Source organism: Aythya ferina (assembly GCF_964211825.1).
Source record: "Aythya ferina genome assembly, chromosome: 11".
Lineage (NCBI taxonomy): Eukaryota > Metazoa > Chordata > Aves > Anseriformes > Anatidae > Aythya > Aythya ferina.
Genome location: NC_140307.1, coordinates 12,121,061 through 12,141,643, shown reverse-complemented (window position 1 = coordinate 12,141,643; position 20,583 = coordinate 12,121,061). Strand labels below are relative to the sequence as shown.

Sequence of the window (20,583 nt, the reverse complement as noted above, 5' to 3'; positions counted from 1 at the left end):
CTGTCTGTGGGGTTCAGTAGGAAGAGAGAGGCAGGTTCTCTGGAGCAGCTTTCAGTTCTTTAGAACAACGAAAAGTCTTGCTGGTACCTCACATTCACGTAATTCCCAGCAGCCAGTATGGCATGGAGGATGATGCCTGAAACACCATTTGGAGGTCTGGTAGGTTTAATTTCTGCCCTTGGTGGCACATTAACCTCTGTGGGCTGGATTTAATAATTTGCTACTTGTACAGGTCACAAAGCAACCTATCTGTAACTTGTCTAGGAAGAGACAACACATGCACACAGCGACAGCTGAAAGCATTATATACAGCATAGTGGCACCAGATAACCGAGTTTCCTCATGACTGTACTAATTAGTCAGCAATTATTATGATGCAAAAGCATCTGGAATCCAGATTAGCACATTTCAGAATTTCACATCCATCTTAGCCACATCAAATGAAAATAGGAACTGCAAAGGCAAGTAAGTATTCCACAGACATGCTATCCAGAGCACGGAATTACTTCATTGCACAGCATTTCTGCTATTACTGCACAGAATGAATTGTGCAGGGTTGATCAGTAATTAATTACTCAAGTCTCTGCTTTTTTCGCTGGCAGTGGCTCTGTCCAGCAGAGGGCACTCAGCTGCCACATCCCCAAAAATCCCTGCCTGGCTCCTTTGGCAAACCCAATCTGATATTTGGCGGACTCATAGCCCTATAGACACATAATATTTTAGCATTTAGCTCTTATGTAAATACTAATAAATACCATGGGTTTCCATCCAACACCTATGAAAAAAATGCAAGGTTCTACTTCCCAGTATAGACATTGCAAAGAGATTTGTTACCTGGAAAGTGTGTATGCTAATTTTGCTAATTGCACTGTGTAAGTGAATGCTGATCTTTTTGTATTATCGCCTTCCACTCCCTGATATACCCACATGATGTAAGGTGACAGACTTATCTTTTTAAGAGCACATATACGCTGGGGTTATTTGTGCCCTGCATTTCACACCTGTCAATGACCCTCATTGACCGTTAACAACCAAGTCCTTTAACCTGCAGTAAAGATAAAGGCTCCCGCTCTTCCAGTCAAGCTTTCCTTCCCATATGGAAGAAACATTTTGCTGATAATAAAGGAACGCAGAACTGGCTTTACAGGGACAAATGAAAACAGAGAAAGGTCCAAACAGCTATCTGTATGCACAGGCAGAAATGGCTCGGGCATTTTGGCGCAGTGCGAGCTGCTGCTCTGTAGGAGTTGCATCCCCACAGCTGCACCTGGAGCACACAGAAGAGCAGTGTGCCGGTGTGTTTGCACAACCCTCCCACACTGTTGTTTTAGCACTGACACCAGGAAGACAGCAAGTGCACCTGGCACAGCCACAGCATCTTACCTGCAGGCTCTGGGCTGCAAGCTCAGTGCCACTTTGCTTTTTAGGGGTCTTTCTTACATTAATACTTAAATTACTGTAATTAAATACTTAAGAATACTTATAATAGTAAGAAAGTGTATTGCTTTTATTAAAGGCAGTCTCCAATATTCTGCCTTTTCAAAGGAATCAGACTCATTTTTGTATCCTGTCTAGAACACGGGCTGCAGCACTGAGTACTGTATAATCAGACTCTTGCCTTGGTGACAGGTTTCAAAGGTTTGATTCTTGTACCACAGTTAATTCTGATAACAAAAGCAAAATCATACAGTGCAAACCATATGCTGATAAAATCTGCTTTAAGATTAAAGCCTGGGGGGGAAGAAAAGGAAAACTGAAGTGTATTATTTTAGAAAGCCTTTAGAAATGGGAATCCAAACAAACAGAACGCTTACAGAAAGGAAACAGTAATTATTGTTTTCTGTAAATGATTTACCCTACATGAAAGTGATGCAGTTACCAAGTCAAATAACAGTTTGCTCCTAATGATTATGTCAGGGGATTAATAAACAGGCTTTAAGTCTGTTCTGCGCCACAGCAATGGCAGGAAGATGACAAAGAGCACCGGGACAGAGACTTCTAAATAAAATACTGACAGGCCGGATGCATTAACAGATGTATTTCAGGAGGCTTGCTATTAGAATAGCACAAACTGATGAGGCCAAAAATTATTGAGATATTTAAACTTTCAATTATATTTGTGGTTAGACTCCCATTTCATACTGCAGTTATAGTTTATATCTTGATATATATTTTACTGGGTACAAAAGTAAATAATTAATCCGAGCTACTAAAAAGATCGGCAAAGAAGATATAGAACCTGTGGATAGCTCCAGGCTAAATATGGAACATGTTCACATAGTTATGTAGATTACATTCTGCTATTAACAAGCTATCTTGTATCTGCCTTTGTAGCTCACGCAAACTGCACCTGTAATTTTGCCATTGGCTTCGGATGGAGGCTGCCAGTTAACAATTATTGTCCGAGGTTTTCCCTCTTTGCTCACCACAGTCACATCTTTGGGAGGAGAAGTAGGAACTGCAAAGAAATGAAAAACAGGTTATCAGAAACAGTTTGCCCAATTTCACTGGATGTAAGTAATCTCAGCACCTTCACTTTTTATTAGAAGAAAGGCACGTGCAACAATAAAAACCCTGAACATTCACAGTCTTCAGATAAATCCACTATACCAGTACAGTGGTCTTACTGATTTACTCCATTAAACTGGCAAATGCCATCTGGTGCGCAGTATTTCCTTTTCATGGCAAGTTACCTGTTTCTAAAGCCTTTCTGTCACCAGATGCTGTGATTGATGATTGAGCTCATCTATCTTCAAAATCACATCGTCTTCAGAGAACTCTAGTAGTTGGGGTTAGTGACTACTAACATGAATTTGTTTGCTCATCAGAAAAACTGCATGAACTTGTGGAATAAACACATTTTATAGACACAGGCATATGAAATATCTCCATATTTTCAGGTTTATGGTGGGACCAAGACCCAGCAATGCCAATTTTCTACTCAAATCTGAATCAGCAAAGTAAATCCACCAGAGGTTTAGAAGTGTAGCCAGTAATTCTCAACTTACTTTACTGAACATTTATTTGTGATTTGCAAGGAAACCTGTACCACAGAAGCATGTCCAATACAGAAATACTGGCAGAACACACCTGTCCAACCTTGCTCCTTGAGTTACCAGAGAGCAAAACTTGGAGTGGGAGAGAGGGAGAGCTTTCTGCTCCCATCAGCCCCTCCTGCCTAAAACTCAGGAAATGGCACAAACCACTCCAGCAAAAGACTGAAACCTGAGACCTTTCTCCCTGCACACTCAAATATCCAGCTGGGGCTTGGATTAATGGCTTTCAAATGCACAGAGCCCATGTCTCCAAAGGTGCATTAACCAGCTACAGTTTGGAATGCCACATTATGAAAAACATGAAAACTTTTAATTAGGTAACTTTTAGCAAAGTATATTTGCCTTGGATATTTAATACTGTAATAGTAACATTTAGCGCTTACACAGTGCTTTCCATGTTTAAAGAGCTTTATGTATATTGCTTATTAGAAATTAATTTGCACATCCTCTGAGGTGGCTTCCTATTATCCCAATGCAGAATAATAGGTGAAAACCAGTGATGGCAAAAGAGATTCAAAAGTTACTGTAATCATTATCCTAGATACTTAAAAGCATGCTCCACAGAAATGATGTAAAGCACTAGTCAAGGCCCTAGAGTAAGCTTCAAAGAAAAAATAAACCTCAGGACTAGCCCTCAAGAGATTAGTAATGCAGAGAACAACACTGAAACCAGTTATCCTGTATTTTTCTTCAGTCTCAGTTTAGGAGCAAGTCCTGTACAACGCTGCAAGTCATGAGTATTCAAAAATAATGAGTCACACACTCAGGAATTTGGCGAGTAATATAAATCACAAGATCCGTTATGAGAAAATATATTTAGCTTTTGCTTTTTTTTTTTTTTCGTTTGCCTCTTTGTTCCCAAGCTTTTAGGTCATATTTACAAATATTCCTTACAAGCACCCCAACTAGAAATGGACACTATTTAAATGGAATAAATGAAACTGCCTCTATCTCACCCTTGCTCCTGCACTTTGAGTTTCAAATTCTCTTCAAAGAACTTTATCTGTGCAACTTTTACAATCCCTGCACAGAGTTACGGATGAGAAGAGTGCGTGTGTACCAAATACAGTTCGAACACTGGATGTGCCTAGCAATCAGAAGGGGAAGCGAGCCTCCATGCAGACCTGGGCTAGTTCCACAGCTCTGACATTCTGTTTTTGGGGGAGTGCATTCTGACAAAGCCACCTACCTCTGGGCAAACACATCACTCTCACCAAAAACTAAGACAGTGTTTTCAAAAGCAACTGACGCTCACTAAGGGTCATGGGACTTCAGAATAAGTTAGGAGCTTTCTGATTTCATCTTTTTCTTAATCCTTGTTTTAGAATACTTGGATGACCTTACTAATTCCTTACATACTTGACTTTCTGCTGTGCTTTAATCTAGTCTGAGAACTGCAGGGTAATTTTAATAGGCTCTTTTTTGTCCCTATTCTTCAAATAAACAGAAACACCAGCATAACGAACAGTAAATTCAACTGCACAAAGATCATTTCACACTGTGGGATGATGGGGCTAATGAGGGACAGGTCAGGAGAGGTTCTGGAGCTCCCAGATACTCACAGGGCCCCAAGTTCCTCCCAGCGGCTACAAACCCTCTCCTGCTCTCCACTTGGAGAGTGCATCACTTCCACAGCTCTGGGAAGTGCAATGCCTATTCACATTGAAGAATAATTTAGGGTTGATTTGGATGTCTTAATTTTTATTGGGATTTTGGTTTTGATTCATTTGTCTCATGCACTTCCTCACTGTAATAATAATCATCATCATGATACTGAATTTAAATTATTACTTGCTAAATTATTTTCTTTGTATGTTTCTTTATTCTCTCCTGCCTGTGAACTGTGGTACATTATTCATTACTTCTCTGTAATTTGATGTAAATTCTTTTGCATGCAATCATTGCTTTGAATTTTGGAGTATGTTTTTCTTTTTTAATCAGAATTTCTGACCAAACTAGAAAGAACCCCCCAGCAAGTACTCCTCAGCATAATCATTTTAAACACATGCTTTCCCTCCTCCAGGATTCTGGCAGACAAGACTTTATTGATCTCATCACAGATGTCAACCCTTCCAGAAAGGCACAGATAATTACCTAATTCAAAAGTTGTTCCATGTGCTGTCATACTCCAAGTACTTGATCTTCGACCTTTAGTCACCATCACAGAGAATTCATACAAGGTATTTGGTTTTAACCCAGTCACTAAATAGCTCAAAGTGGTTGCATTTGCAGTCTGAAAGAAAAACAAAGTGTCACTAACTTCTGAACTGAGAACCATCCATCACCAGCTCTCAGACACCCGTCTCAGGTAATATAACCACAGTCATCAATTCTCTAACGTTTTTGCTCTGTCATGCAATTCATTAATCAACTATTAAGGTGCCACTGTTTTATCCTGAGCTAGAAACTCCTTCTGCAAATAGCAAAAACATTTAATATCAATTATAGATTAAAAAAAAGAAACAACAATATGAGGTCCAGGGCACACTTATGCAGCAGGCCGAATCACTGACTACTTGGCAGGGGGTTAATTTACAGCATTTCATTAACTGATCTAACTAGAGAAAGCAATGAAGCACAGCTAACAACAGAAGTCCTTCATGAAATCCGCATCTTCCTTCCGAATTCCTGTTAACATTTTCAGTGAATTTTTAACATACTTAAATAAATAAATAAACAAACAAGTGAAGGTACAGGTGCTGAGAGACTCAAAGATGCCGAAGCTTTATTAACACTTAGGTTTTATCAGAAAGGATTGTTATCTAGGACCAAACACTGAACCACACATGGTTTATACTGTGATTTGTAACTCAGCCATTTACCTAGTGTTTTTGACCTTTAAATCAAACTATCTGATGGTTGTTATACGTGACCTAAACATAAATAGCATGTATTTGAGGCATATGGAAAAAATAAAGAGGTTTCTGTATCTATCTGTATTCCTTACCTTGACCTACACAAATCTAAATGTAGAATTCAAAAGCTAGTTGTTTCCAAATATGGCAGGGTCATACAACACCTGGATTATAACAGGTTTTATAACTATTGCCTTCAGAAAACAACTGTTTTCAGTGATTTCTTTTTCAAGGAAAAGACCACTTATAAATGCATATTCCTTGAAGACTCGACAAATAATATGGCCAAATTCTGCAGAGAAATCCCTTATTTCTCAAGTATACAGTGACACATTTTTGCTACACCAGGTGAAAGTTCAAAAAGCTGTCAGCCAAGTGATACTTAAATTTGTACAGAGTACTTTGCTTGTTCACAGAGGAGCATTTTGCCAGTTAAGACATCATAGGATTCGACAGACCATAAAGACATCATAAAACTAATCAAAATCAAATCTTCCATTACCTTTAAACCTTAACTTGTACAAAAGTTCAGTGTAGTTTCAAAGTAAATGTGATTGCGGCTGAATGGTTCAAATATTTAAGTGTAGAGTAGAACGGTTCCCGTATTTGTTCAGTGGCAAAGCTTGACTGAACACAACCTCCCTAGTACAAACATGAAACCATGAGCTCAGAAGAGCTTTTCATCAGCTCTTGGGAGTGCCAAGCAACATCTTCTCCAGGCTCTTTGCAGTGCAGCTCAGGGACATGAGGAAAACAGTGATGTTACAGTAGAAACTGCAAAAACCTTTGGCCTAGACAATAATGTAATGTCAAGTCCAACAGAAAAGTCTTTTCCTAATGTCTTGCATTACTTTACCCCTGCAAAGTGCACCCATTTCTTACTCTCCACAACCTCTGGAAAACCCTAACACCATTTAAGCACTCAATTCTGTTTCCAGCACTTTTTAGCTCCCAGCTGAAGCCATACATAGCAGTTGGAACCCTTTTTAAAGGTTAAAGTTATATTTTCATCTATGACTTTGAAGCTTGGTATCTTTTAGTTTCAGTACACATCTTTCTGAATGTAAATGACACATGAAAGGCCAAACCGGAGTGCAAGACTTCTCTGCTTCCTTCTCTATTTTTATGCCATTTACTGTTTTTAAGATCACAACATATCGCATTATACTAAACCCTGCTCACCTACTAGAAATAAACATCATAAATATTACCTCGTAAAATATATTTTCTTTTTATACAGTCCCATAAGATCTAAGTTAAGATTTAATATTTTAGCTTATGCTTGAGAGCACAGCTGATATAAATCACAGGAAGCCTGCGCATAGGACAACCCCTTGCCACCAACAAAGATTCTTTGAGAAATGCTCTCTGATCCACATTAGTGAAGCTACACGGTTCAAAGCACAGTGGAGTATTTCAGTTTCAGGAACTATATTACATCTGTTCCTGTGTTTATATGCTCTGCATGGACACAACCCCTATACAAACTTAAGAAAATAAGGCTCCTTGAGGTTTGTACTTGCATTTGAAGCATGCTCCCTCTTCTTGAATAAGTATTTTGTGAATGTAAGCATAGAAAGTGGAAAATTATGAAACAAACTATATCAACATCCCATTTATTGAAGGGAGTGGTGGATGAAACAACACCAAGTTGAACAGATGCAGCTCTGGATACCAGAGGACTGTCCTGAAGATAAGATTGCTGTGTGCGAGGCTGTGTGATGAAGAAGCTTTGATGCAACTCCGCAAACAGCCTCAAAAGGTGCAATAGGTAGCAAAGCTTCTAGAGAGATGGCCATGATGAGCAACACACTAGTCCGTACTTAATAAAGTAACCAAAGACCTGACTAAAATACAGCAGCTTATTCAACAGGCACTGCTGAAAAGAGGTTTTGCCTGTCTTAAAATTGCCATTTGTTTTTGTTCAACTGAGCAGTACAGATTTTATCAGTGAAACAAAGAAAGAAAAGCCGGAAGCAAGTTCTCCAGACATCATGGTTTAAAAATGATGATTTAGGGCAAATGTTTCATACTTAGGTCCTCTGAGGCAAATGCTTTTTTAAATGAGTAATTTTGAACTATATTCCATCATTACATATTATTTTTGGTTCAGAGTAAAACTTCTTGACCACTGGCTGCCAGCACTGAGAACAGTGGGAGTATTTCATTTACCACAGTGTTTTTTTTAAAGCTCTTAACTAATGAAACTGCAGTATTATATAAATCACTCCCGAGACATCCCCTGCACATGACTCAGGAATGTGGATTCATAAATAACTTGCCTTTAGAGGAGGAACACACATACATACATCTTTTCATTTCAATCAAAAAAAATATCTGGTTTGTAACAAGATTGCTCTCTAAGAGCATAAAGGGAGCTCCACTAGCTGGATATTTTAACAACCATTTCCTCCGAGTCTCATTTCAAATGTGAAATTTGCAGTCAGCATTTTTCAGGTCTCCAAACAGCTCTGGAAATTAAAAAATGCAACCAACCGACTCAAAAGATCCAAACTGAAAAATCCAACCCCAAATTAGATCTCCAAATCAAGGCAGGCAACAATATCATAAAGTTATCGTTATGTATTTTGTGCCCATCAGTTCCCAAAGAGAAGTTTCACTATCAACTTGGTATGAACATAAAGGGTTGTAAAAACAAAAATAAAGACTTAAAATTATCAGAGTAAGTTTTTCCCAGTGCATGACTCACCACACAAATTCAGAGTCCTCTGCTAAGTGGAGAGAAGCCATTAGTAACACATACCTTATTAATGCATTATTGGCTCCTCTAAGGTAAGCCCACGTGTCGCAAAAAGCCATCATGTCAAGGTGAAGAACGAAGTAGTAAACTGTCACTGTGTCCACAGCTCCCCAGCAGAAAGTCATTCTGGAAGTGCCTTTCTTGCCCAAGTCAACTCTTCCATTCACTCACACGCAACACCCCATCTCAACCTCTCACACACATACCAGATACCACAAACACCTACTTCCACCAAACCCAGAAGAACTTTTGAAGCAATGATTTAACTGAGTACTACTGATGTGTGAACACAAATAAAACTGGATACACATCTATACTGCTTTCTAAGCACTTCTCTTGACTCTCAGCTTTTGCTTAACCATAATTTGAACATGAAACTTGTCATTAGAATATCCCAGCTGTGCTAGCATCGTTGAAACTCCAATACCTTGTACTTTGTATTTGCAGGAATATTGGTTTTCCAGCGAACTGTGTAGTAGCGAGCATCAGTGATCTTCTGGTTCTTTGGCAGAGAGTTGTCTGCCCAAGTGATCCTTATGGTGTCATGACTCAGAATGGAAGCCTGAACTCCCACCGGTGGCATCATGGGAGACGGATCTGGCACTGGAGTGTATGGAGCATTAATAACAAACAAATCAACTTCGGAAGTGTCTAGGGAATTGATGGGTAAAAAGTCGTGTATTATAATTAAAAAGGGAGAAGGTGGCATTTTAATGTAAACAAAAACAAAAAAGGGGAAATGCAGGGTAATACAATGAAATGAAGGTGAGAAATGGAGAAAAAGAGAGAAAAGTCAGAGTTAATAGGTGACATAAGACTGGCTAATACAATTACTGTTGCATTGTGTTCCCGTAAGACAATGACGACATATCCATGCTAGTTTGCCACCTAGCCATTAGCATTGAGTGCATGCAATCATGGCCTAAGAATCCCAGACATCCAATAGTTTTAATTTTGACTTTGTTTGCCTCAGAACATCCATTGATTCCTCCTCCAGAAAACACTGAGGAGGAAAAAGAGTGGGACTTCTGGATGGGTAAATACCACTTCATAAAAGTAACTCCCATCATCTTTTAAAGAATGCTCATGGCAGGCAAATCCCATATATCATGCAAATTTGCAGTAACTAAAAAAATGGAATTCCAATGTCCCCTATAAAATCTATCAGAATTCTTACTTTTCAGCAGATTAAAACAAACAGAAGTGTTAAATATTTGTACAAAATAACTAAATAATGTCAACAGTCTAGCAGGGAGCACAGCGAGCCATAGGCTAGTAGTAGCTCACTTGCAAACAAATTTCTCTTTGTATTAATGTGTTACAAGACAAAAAACAATTAAGCAAAGAACTTGTTTAACGTAAGTAATGGCAGACTGAGACTTAGACAAAGAAAGTGAAGGCATCATATTCAAAAAAGCTCAGTGTAAAGATAAAAAAACCCTACACTTGTCCCTAAAAACAAAACAAGAACAACACCTTTAGAATTGTACCCATACAATTTTTGCTAATGTAATGGTAACTTTTAAAATAAGAACATCTGTAAGTTGTTAAAAGATAAATTTTGTAATTTAGAAATAAAATCAAATTTAGGCAGTTAAATAAATGGACGAACCATGCAAGACAATCATTGAAACAGTATGGCCAATCAGTTAAAGAAATGGAGAGTACTTGATGACACTGAAAAACCACACATTTACATGAAATATAATCACATTTTCTGCTGCCGTGCAGAAGGCATGTTACTGATTTTCAGCAATGCACAACTTCAAAGCAGCCCCTTGCCTTTACCTGAATGAGGCCTGGTCACCGCGCTCTCATAGAGAGGAATTCCTTCACCAACGTTGTTGAACGCTTTCAGAGTTATAACATAGTGGGAGCTCGGGTCTAAAGGAAAAAAACAGTAGCATATTTTCAGTGCAACCTGTTTGTGAATCCTGTGGTGTTTTTTCCCCCCCCTCTATGTTTTCTCTGCTTTGTCCAGTATTTTAAGTGAATATATACGAAATAAGAAGAATAAGTTTGCATTGGAAATTTCTCCACAGAGACCTTCTTTTAGTGTACAACAGCTCTCATACAGCAGAAGTCTGTAGTCAGAGCACATCCACCTTAAGTACAGTCAAGCTAGTAATAAGAAAAAACATTTTAAAATGCCCATTTTAGGTTGCTCTACTAAATATTATCTAATACTCCAATTTTAGGGAATTTCCCAACAGTTCCCAATAGTAACATTTATTTTGCTATCAGGATATCTTACCTACCACAGGCAATTCTGTGGAGGGTCTATCCTGTATTTTAAAGTAGATGCCACAGTAACTTGGTGACATTTTAGTTTATTTTTCTGCCTGAAGCAAACTGCTTTGCAGCTCCAGAAGGAGAATAAGGAAGTGCTGCTCAGCATGAAAGTTCTTGTAATAGTTCTGGAAGGGAATGCATCAAACCAAAATGCACTATGCTTCAAGCTCAGTGAACTTAGGTGTGGTGGTTTTGTATTTTTTTTAGTTCCTCTGCCTCTTTGACATCAACAGAAAAATGAGTTTGTTTCAAATTTATCAACCGTCTGGCATCCCAATGTATTATCTTCATAATGATAAAGATCCTCTTAGAAAACATGCTGATAGTCTTATATCTTTGTCATATCATGATTAGAAAGCGGGAACGTAAATTAGAAGTGAAACATCGGCCCTGGTGTTGATTTGTTTTCCTTACCTAAGTTTTCAATGGTGTAGTATCTCTGTTTATAGTCCACCTTGATGGTCTGTGCATGAGGACTGCCAATGCCATACCCTATAGCATAGCCTCTTACCACGATGTTCTGGTTTTCAGGTGGAGTCCAGCTCACCACGATACTGGTGACAAGTGGACGGACATGTAAGGAGCTTGGAACTTCAGGAACACGAGTTTCTGTTAAACAAAAATAATGGATTTAAAGGATTGCTCTTACATAAAGGTAATTACATGAAGAACCATGAGCTGGTATGGTGAAATGTAGCACTTGTACTGTGCTCCTATATTAAAATGAGTATGGTCCAAAGGAGAGAGTTTTATTGTACAAGAGAGAGCAGAGAGCTCTCTAATAAGCAGATGAAAGCTAACATTGTTTTGTACACTACTATATATTAACAGATACTTCTTTTTAAAGAAAAGACAGTCATGCTGAAGAAAATATCAGATCTGCTTCAAGGCAGATTTTTTTTTAATATATTTGTGCATGTCCTTTCCAATTTGTAATTTTTCAAAACATTCATTCAATTATCACATTCTTCTCCTCCACAATCTGCTTTTAGTTCCATCATATTACTTACTGTTGGCATTAAATAACTACCTTGAAAACACACTCACGATGAAATGCACATTCCTGAGCTCACTGTAGGATTAGATAGAATATTCCAAAACTTTAACAACTGTCAGTAAACTGGATATTGCATTTGTGGCAAAGGTTTGTTGTGATTTGTCCTGTACCTGATGCCACCTTTCTTGTCACTGCTTAAATCCTTATGTCCCTTTTACATAACTCACAAAATGTATGCAGGGACTACATGTTCATACCACAAGAATGAAAAACATTCAGAGTCCATGTCAAATGCTCAAACCTTACTCCCACAAGCAACACAAATCTAATCACAATTCAGCAGCAAGATGGAATGTAGATCCCTAAAAACAGAAGGGCTTACTTCCACGGTATCTAACTGCGGTCCCCTAATATTTTTACTGAAATGACTTTTCCCCAGTGCTGAAAAAAAACTTAAAAGCAATCTGAAAGCAAAACGGCGTGTACTAACATCCGTACCTTTGACTTAACTTCTCAGAAAAGAAATAATTGCTTTTGTCAGGTCACAGGAGCCCGCCATATGGTGACAGATATTAAATATTTTGTGCAATAGTAAACTGAGTTCCCCACTCTAAAATAAAATCTGTTCAGAGAGTTCTGCTTCCTGCAGGGATTGCCTTTTAATGAAACATGCTGCATTTATCTAAAAACATTTAATAAAACACCACAACAGTATTATTTGGATCATAATATGCCATTGGCCTGCTTGCCGAGGGAGTTTATTGCCTCCAGCTGACACAGATGATCAATTAAAGTTCACAACTATTAAATACAGAAAAGCTACAGAATTGCAATATAAGAGATGACATTTTAAACTGCACAGAAGTTACCGTGCTGGGGATAAACTTTGTACAACTGTTTAACACCTTTTGCATATGAACTCCTTGTGGGACTTGCACCAACTCTGAAAAATTACACAGCCCTACTAACACAGACTTGTAACCGTCTGGCTCCCATTTGCATTGATGACATGATAAAGTTAATTATACTCTATTTAAATTCAAACGCAACCACAGAATGGAAAGAAATTACATGTATAGATGTATAGATGCATACTGAACTTGAGAAATTAAAGATTAGTTGTAAATACACTATTTAAAACATCCACATGTTAAAATCGATGTATTAAAAACGTCCACGTGAGATTACTAAGGAAAGAAAAGCAAAAAATATCCATCATCTTCAGCTGGAGGAATTAGCTGCAAGGTTGTGTCATATCCAGATAAAGGAAGACAGGCACACACATGCAAGTCATTTCAGCTCTAAAAAGCAAATTTTAAATAGCTACAAAACTGAACTCTACTGTTAACATTACTTTTTCTGCTGCTCTTGATTAAGCAATGGTAAGTAAGAAATAAGAGGACAAATATTAAGTTGAGCATCAGCTTTGCATAACACAGATTGAAAAATGGGCTCTCAAGGGGTTTAATCAGCTGACTGTTGAAGCAATCTTCCAACAGTGTAGAACAAATATTGGATCTCTTTTGTAATTCTGTCTTCCAGCTGCTAGCATAACTGAATCTCCAGTCACACAGATGTGAAAGACATTACTGGCAACCTGCAATATTAATTCAGCTAGAATAGCCCTCAAGCTACTTTGTAACACAATGAGGAGGGAGAATGACCTGCAAGAAGCATAAGGAACTTGTGTGCAAAAGAACTGATCACATACTTTTTTGAAATAGGAACTGCCAGAAACATGCTGCCCAGAATCATCAGCAACATCTAGGCAGTTCCCAAGTGATCTGCCATTGCCAGCCTGTTAGAAATGGCACTTCTCTGCTGCAAATTCAATTGCTTGTAGTCAAATTCTGGGAGATGCTCACAAATTTGCTTATTGGAATTCTGCAATAATCAGGTTCCCACTTGCAAATCATCCTAGTGTAGTAAATATCAAACCTTTGGGCCAATTGACAAAGGTCAAAATTTTTCACAGAATTTTTTCTACTTTTACTGTTAACCTCTGCACTGAAAACAAGATGTTAGTATGGTTCTGTATGCCACATATCATGAATCTATAGCTTTGGTAGACAAGTCTTCATTTCTGGTGGAAAACCTGGTCTACAGTAGTCTACCAGCACTGGAAATATTATCAATCCCTTTTTTTTTTTTTTTTTTTTTTTTTTTTAAGTGGCAAGAAGTAGCAGTTACTATAAGCCAAATGTCCTCTTCAAGTACAAGAAGGAAAAAAAATAGAGGAAAATGCTTTAAACAAAGCATAGTAGCAATAAAACACAGCGGTAAGATTCAGAGACCTACAGACAGCAGCGGTGTTCTCCGCTGCTCCTTTCCTACCATGGCATCTCTCCTGCATTCAGCAAAGTTTACACTTACACCCCAACACTGCAGCCACCATGCAGACACCCATACTCGGTACTGCAGTCAACAGTATGAGTAGTCACTCATTGTATCTCTGAATATCAAATCACTACGCTAAACTCTCTGAGCAATGCTTCAATGGTTTCATTAGCATAATTTAGGTGTGCCATAAATACATAATCACTATTTACTTCCTCAAGGAAAACAGTCCTCCTACCTCCACTTTATAGCCTGTAAACAACTGCATGATTAACAAGACGAATTTTATTGCAGTATAAAAATCGAGCCATTATTATTACATAAATCTTATCATGTATTATAAGTTAAATGTTGAATCACTGGCACTGTCATTCAATATTTAGTATTTCTTAGGAGGAAAAACATAGCGCTAAAATACAGTACTAGAAAGTGTAGAAGCAGAATTTAATTTTAAGCCATTTTATTGACTTGGTAAGAATTTCATAATTAAACAGAAATTAATTTCACTTCATTATAAATATAAAATGTTGCGACATTAGAATACATTAAAAACAACTCAAGAAAATCATCTCTGCCTTTTAAAAAAAGCAGTCAGACTTTACTGTGCCCTGTCTTTGGTGTCACAGATAGCTTCACACTTACTATCTTACCATCTAGATCGCTCTCAAATGTTTCTGCTGATATCCAGTCAGTAGCTGGTCCAGTACCATTGACAGTCAAGGCAGCTACTCGGAAGCTGTATTCTGTACCTCGTTCAAGACCTGGGAGACAAAGAGCATCCAAGATATCAAAACAACAATTGCAACCGCAAACACAGGAATCACAACTCTTAATTAAAATAGAGGAATTTTCTCCATACTTTTCTTTCTGCCATTCAGGCAACACAATGAGCTCAGCACCACCTTCTCCATGCAACCCCTATGCCTTTACATAAAGGTTTTAAAAAAGGCAAAACTAGGGCTAAAGAACAGGCTTTAGTTACCACTAGCCAGCCCAGACTACCTCAGAAGTTACAGTCACTCCTTTTAAGTGTTTTTATTCTGCATTTACATGTAAGAATGCTACATAAGCCTGTAGATACAAGTCTCGGTGCCTTGGCCCACTGAAAGCACCTAAGAAACCCCTATGATAACAAATGCTTGCAAATAACAGCTCACCTTCAATTAGCTGAAAAAGCTGGGTCCCACCGATGCTCTCAGTTACATCACTCTTACGGGACACTTTTCGGTAGCGAATTTTGTAGCCTGTGATTTGCCCACTGTGTGTCCCTGCAGGAGGAGGCTGCCAGTGTAGCATGATGCTCTGTGGAAGGCAGAAGAGAATTACAAAGTCATTGCCTCTCACACAGCCTGAAAAAAAATACTCTACTGCTAATACTTAAGGAACACCAAGTGGGAAAACATGCAAACAGAATACACTGCATTTTCATATACGTAAAACACGTGCTGTCTGTAAAAAGAGAAAAATGCTATCTGTAAAAAGTAAAAACTGTGATTCAGCAGCAGCACAGGTCATACAATTGCCTATAAGTTTGCCTCAAAGTGCTTCAACCCTATTAGACCTCCTGATTCTAATTTCACAAACAGCCTCTTGGGCCGTTTCCCTTTCCATCTTATTTGGGTTATATTAAGATATGGTTTACTCAAGGGGCTGTCCTTAAGAAGTGGTATTTTCTTCAAAGGGTACAAGTTATCTGAACTGTAGTTTATGTGCATGAAGCTGCTGGGTTTTACCATATATGCAGTAGAAGACAACATTGGGGAAAGGGGTTAGAAAAGGATTTATTTTTTTTTAATCCTCAATCATAATCACTAAAGTAATAATGGTTAAGTACATATTTTTTAAAGGGCCCAGGACCTTGTAAACACACATACATATGCATACGCCCTGTAAACAACAGTTAATCACCAGGAACATATTCAAGCTCTGGTGCTTCAGGCTTTTGTTCCTGATTAACCCTCTTTCATAACTAGTCTCCATGCTTTGGAGTACTGTCACTGCCTCCACAGCATTCTGCTGTGCACAGCCCACAACTGGATTGGAATTTCTAATGCCTTGAGTCCCACATTCAGATATTTTCCTGTTGGGCAACTCATAAGCAAACAGCTGAAAAGCAGCATGGTAGAAGAAAGACCCAAAAGCAACTCCAAATTCTGGCTGATTTAAGACCCAACCTTCTATTTACCCGTAACAAAAAACAAATTCTCAGCATCTTACCTTGGAATTCCGCACCTCCAGCGTTAGATTCTGTGGTGGAGCACTGGGGACTAGAAACATTAAAGGAATTACAACTGAAACATTTCCAGATAACGTATCCCATACTGTATTTCCATATACAACTACTCTCTCATATAATTTGTTATGGAAGTACGAACCATTCAGGTTTAAGACACAATCCAAAGTGACTACAAAATTCTACACATGCTTTCTGACACGCGGTGACTGGTTGGCTTAGGAGATTTACTCACTTTCATCACAAAAAATTAACTCACTTTTTATTCAGGCCTTTACTTATCATAGGTATTTAAATAAAAAGCCTTATATTTAAAAGGACTTCTCGTTAACTCTATGAGATTACATTCAGTACTTTTCCAAATCAAGATTTTCATTTAGATGCTTGATTCTGGGAACCCACAGTTAAAATTCTAGCCCTGGATTTTGTCTCATGACTTACTGTAACAGGAAAACCTCAGTCAAGATGTGTCTGTGCTACTGAAAAGCACAGAGGTGAAGTGCACTGCTAAGATGGTATCTGCTTCTGAATCTCCATTCTTTGTTAGTTCTTTATTTGCTGTAGCAACTCGCTGGTCAGGACCATTGAAGTCCATTACACAAACACGTTACTTATGAGAGAAACTGAAAGCAAGGAAGTCTCTGCAGCTCTCCAGAGGTGAAAGACTCACAAGTGTTATCTCAAAGGCATAGATAAGGGTTCCCTGACAGGAAGCTGAGGCTCCAACAAAGTACAAGGACAGGGAACTAGAGGTACAACAGTACTAGAGATTGTTCCGTCCACAATAATCCATTTTCCAGATAACACACACCAGGCAGAACAATGCCTAAGAAAACAATCCTGAGTGCATAAATGAGTGAAAGTGCTAAGTGAAAGATACCCCAGGGCGTGGTTTAATATCCCTCTCCCATTACCAAAAGGGAGATAATGACAACTTATTTTTCCTCCCCTCTTGCCAACTGAACTGAGTCTGAGATCACCAGATCTATTTAGGGGCTACATCCTTTAAAAAGCAAGAACATCAGGTAAGAGGAGGAAATGAAATAAAGTTAAGCCAGTTCTTGCTGTTCTTGTTTTATGTAGCTGGTGCCTGCTTTCAAGACAACCTAAAATGTCCTGGGTTTCACAAAGCTTGATTAATAATTAACACATATATCGCAAACTTGGTGAAAGACAGAAGATTGGCAGGACGCAGGAAAGGATTTATGCACGTAAATACATATACGTGTACCTTACTACACGCAAAATTCATTTTATGTCAAAGTAATCCTAAACTCAGACCAGATTACCAAATTAACCAGATCAACAAATAAAATGTATTTCCTACGGGCTGATATTCCACGCTCAGGTAAGAAAGGCTCAGCCCATTTTGGTAGGCTGTGCAGCAGGAGGACCTGACATGCTGCTGGTTCAGAGAGGCTGCAAGGACAAGCTGGTAAGGGACATGCCCTCTGTCAGGGTGTGATGCACTGATGGTATTTCTAGTTGTGATACAGCACTGTTTCCTACAAATAAGGAACACTTATGAGGAGAGATGCAATCCTTACCAGCAGCACATAAACCCTGGTTCAAATTGCTGCACCTGAAGAGCTAATTATTCTGCAACAAACCAGTGTAACAGACTTGGGTTAGGAGAAGAAACCTACATGAAAACAAGGAAGCTTGCTAAAAAAGGTAGCTAAGAATGAAATATTTGCAGGAGGCATAGAGAGGGCGTACTGACACCACAATAGGAAAATCCAGGAAGAAAATGTGCGTTGTTCATCCAGAAAGATTCAAGAAAGTGAAGGGGGAGAACAGCATGGTTAAGCAGCAGGGCTACACAACTGTTAGAAGCAAAAGGACATTCTTCAGAAAGCTATAGAAAATAAATTTCAACATGTTAAATGTGGAAACTTAAGTCAAGGTGATAAGAAGTTCAGGAAAACTTGAAAATGACATTAAAACTAATAATGCATTCTTCCTCAACAAGTAAGGAGCCGGAAAACCTTCAGAGTAAGCAGAGTTACAGATGACCAAGGTATCACAGGAAAAGAAAAGGTAAGGCCAGATGAACTACCTGCTTTGCATTTGTACTGAATGAAAGGCAGCAGAGAGGCTTCCATGACATCCTTTACAAGGTACTTAGAGTAACTCTCCAACTGAAATGTCAATAGGCAGGGTTACAGAAGCTCAGGCATAAGCTGCAGCACACTGGCAAGGTTAGATGCTATTCATCCAGGATTTCTAAGGGAACTTTGGAAAGAAATGGTTGCATTACTTACAGCAGGCTGTAACTGCTCACTTAAAGTTACCATGATACTGGGAGATGCCAGTATTTAGAAGGGGTTCTGCTGGAGCAACTACTGGACACCTCAGGTAATAAATCAAAAATCTGTATTAGCAAAAAAATCCAAAACTATAATAAAGTGTGAAAATCATAGATATGTGGTGAAATATGACATATCTGCCACTTTTTAAAGGGAAATCTTGCATCACAAACCTTCGGGAGAGCTCTTAAGAAACAAAGCAACCACGGGACAGGAGGGAAGTCCTTCCCGAGTACACAACTGGCTAAAAGAAAGAGAAGGTGAGAACGTACATGGTGGGCGATGACCTGTGGAGCTCCAGCATGGCACATGCTGACAGCCCTGTCACTACGCACATTTCTAAGGGATGAAAGGGGGATGAGCAGCAATGTGAAAAATATCAGTACAGACAAGATCTGATGGTAAAGAACTGCAGAAAGACCCGGGGCTGTTCTGTGCCTGGATATTAATGTGACAAATTAAATTCATACATGGGAAAAATGATCCTAACTCCACATGCAAAGCGATGGCTTTAAGCAAACCAATTCCACTTAAGGAGCAAGATCACTCTAGCCCAAAAATGTCGCTGCAGTGCTCAGAATGAGCCAAAAAATGCTGGTAATTACACACTTGCATCTTTGATACAATTTTGGTCCTCCCTACCTCCATTTTTAAAAGCACATAAGAGACAAGAAACCTAGAAAAAAGTTCAGAAAAGGGCACTGAAGCTTGAAACAGCTTCCACAGCTGAAATGAGTAACCATTTCTGTCTTAAATCTGGGAAAGAGATGAATGAGGGAGAATACAGCAGAGGTCTATAAAATGAGGAGTGGGACAGAGAAGGCTGATGGAGACTGATTATTTCCTCTTTCAGGCAGCACAGCTGTTGGCAACGAGCAACACTAACACAGACTAAGAGGGATCAAAATAGACTACAAGGGAGGGATTTCTCATAGAAAGTTTAGTTGTGGGATCCTCCGCTTGATGTTGTGAATAGTAAGAGTTGACATGAGTTTAAAGAGGATGATTAGAGGCTTCGTGGAAGGCCAACTGTGTTAGTGAATACATAGAAACCACTGCAGGGACAAGAAGTCCCATAGAAACAAACTTCTGGATGCACAATTTGGGACAATAATCATTCTGCTTTGGCTCAGTCCTGGAGAGAGGATTCCAGGCTAGGCTCATTTTGGGTCTGACAGTTCTTATGCATAATTAAACTTCTGTAGAAAAAAAAAAAAAAAAAAGCTAACATTAACTGTGATCATTCTGCAATTGTTCATATATCCAGATTTGCTCACATTACTTTCTTATTTGCCTTACAGGAAATGCTGTTACCATCTCCTGCTTTCAGGATTACAAACGATTGATTTAATAATGTCTATGCTGGAGTCCAAACAAAGCCATGCAACGGTTTTCCACATGACCACAATTAAAATAAAAACACTCCAAAAGCAGAAGTCTGCTCATAGGTAAAAATATTATAAAAGCTAAAAAACAATTTGGAGTGGTTGGGTTCAATATAATTATGTTTCTGTCCACTCTTAATACTTTGTAGACCCAATAACCCATGAAATAAACTTCTGTTGTTGAAATTAAGGACACTGTTGTTTTGTAATTGGAATACTGGATACTTCTGCAGGTATATTAATTTTCCTTCGCCCAATTTGGAAAGCCCCAGGGGAACTTTCAGCATGCATGGCCATATGCAAAAACCACGTTATTAATAAAGCAGTGCAGCACTGAACAATGACCTGAGAAGTCTTT

The 20,583-nt window shown here is 38.6% G+C and overlaps 1 protein-coding gene across 9 annotated transcripts in view; it reads right to left on the bottom strand.

The window, feature by feature from the left end:
* NEO1 (neogenin 1) overlaps positions 1–20,583 on the bottom strand; it is a 189,663-nt gene that overhangs the window by 21,782 nt on the left and 147,298 nt on the right. For 8 of the 9 annotated variants that reach the window (XM_084532530.1, XM_084532527.1, XM_084532529.1 and 5 more), the window contains 8 exons: positions 16,516–16,565; positions 15,456–15,600; positions 14,949–15,059; positions 11,379–11,573; positions 10,461–10,556; positions 9,100–9,323; positions 5,151–5,289; positions 2,351–2,458 (listed from right to left, as the gene is read on the bottom strand). In XM_084532530.1, coding sequence (XP_084388656.1) covers positions 2,351–2,458; positions 5,151–5,289; positions 9,100–9,323; positions 10,461–10,556; positions 11,379–11,573; positions 14,949–15,059; positions 15,456–15,600; positions 16,516–16,565 — 1,068 coding nt within the window. The remainder of the gene's footprint in view (positions 1–2,350; positions 2,459–5,150; positions 5,290–9,099; positions 9,324–10,460; positions 10,557–11,378; positions 11,574–14,948; positions 15,060–15,455; positions 15,601–16,515; positions 16,566–20,583) is intronic. The other variant, XM_084532525.1, reaches the window with a different exon arrangement.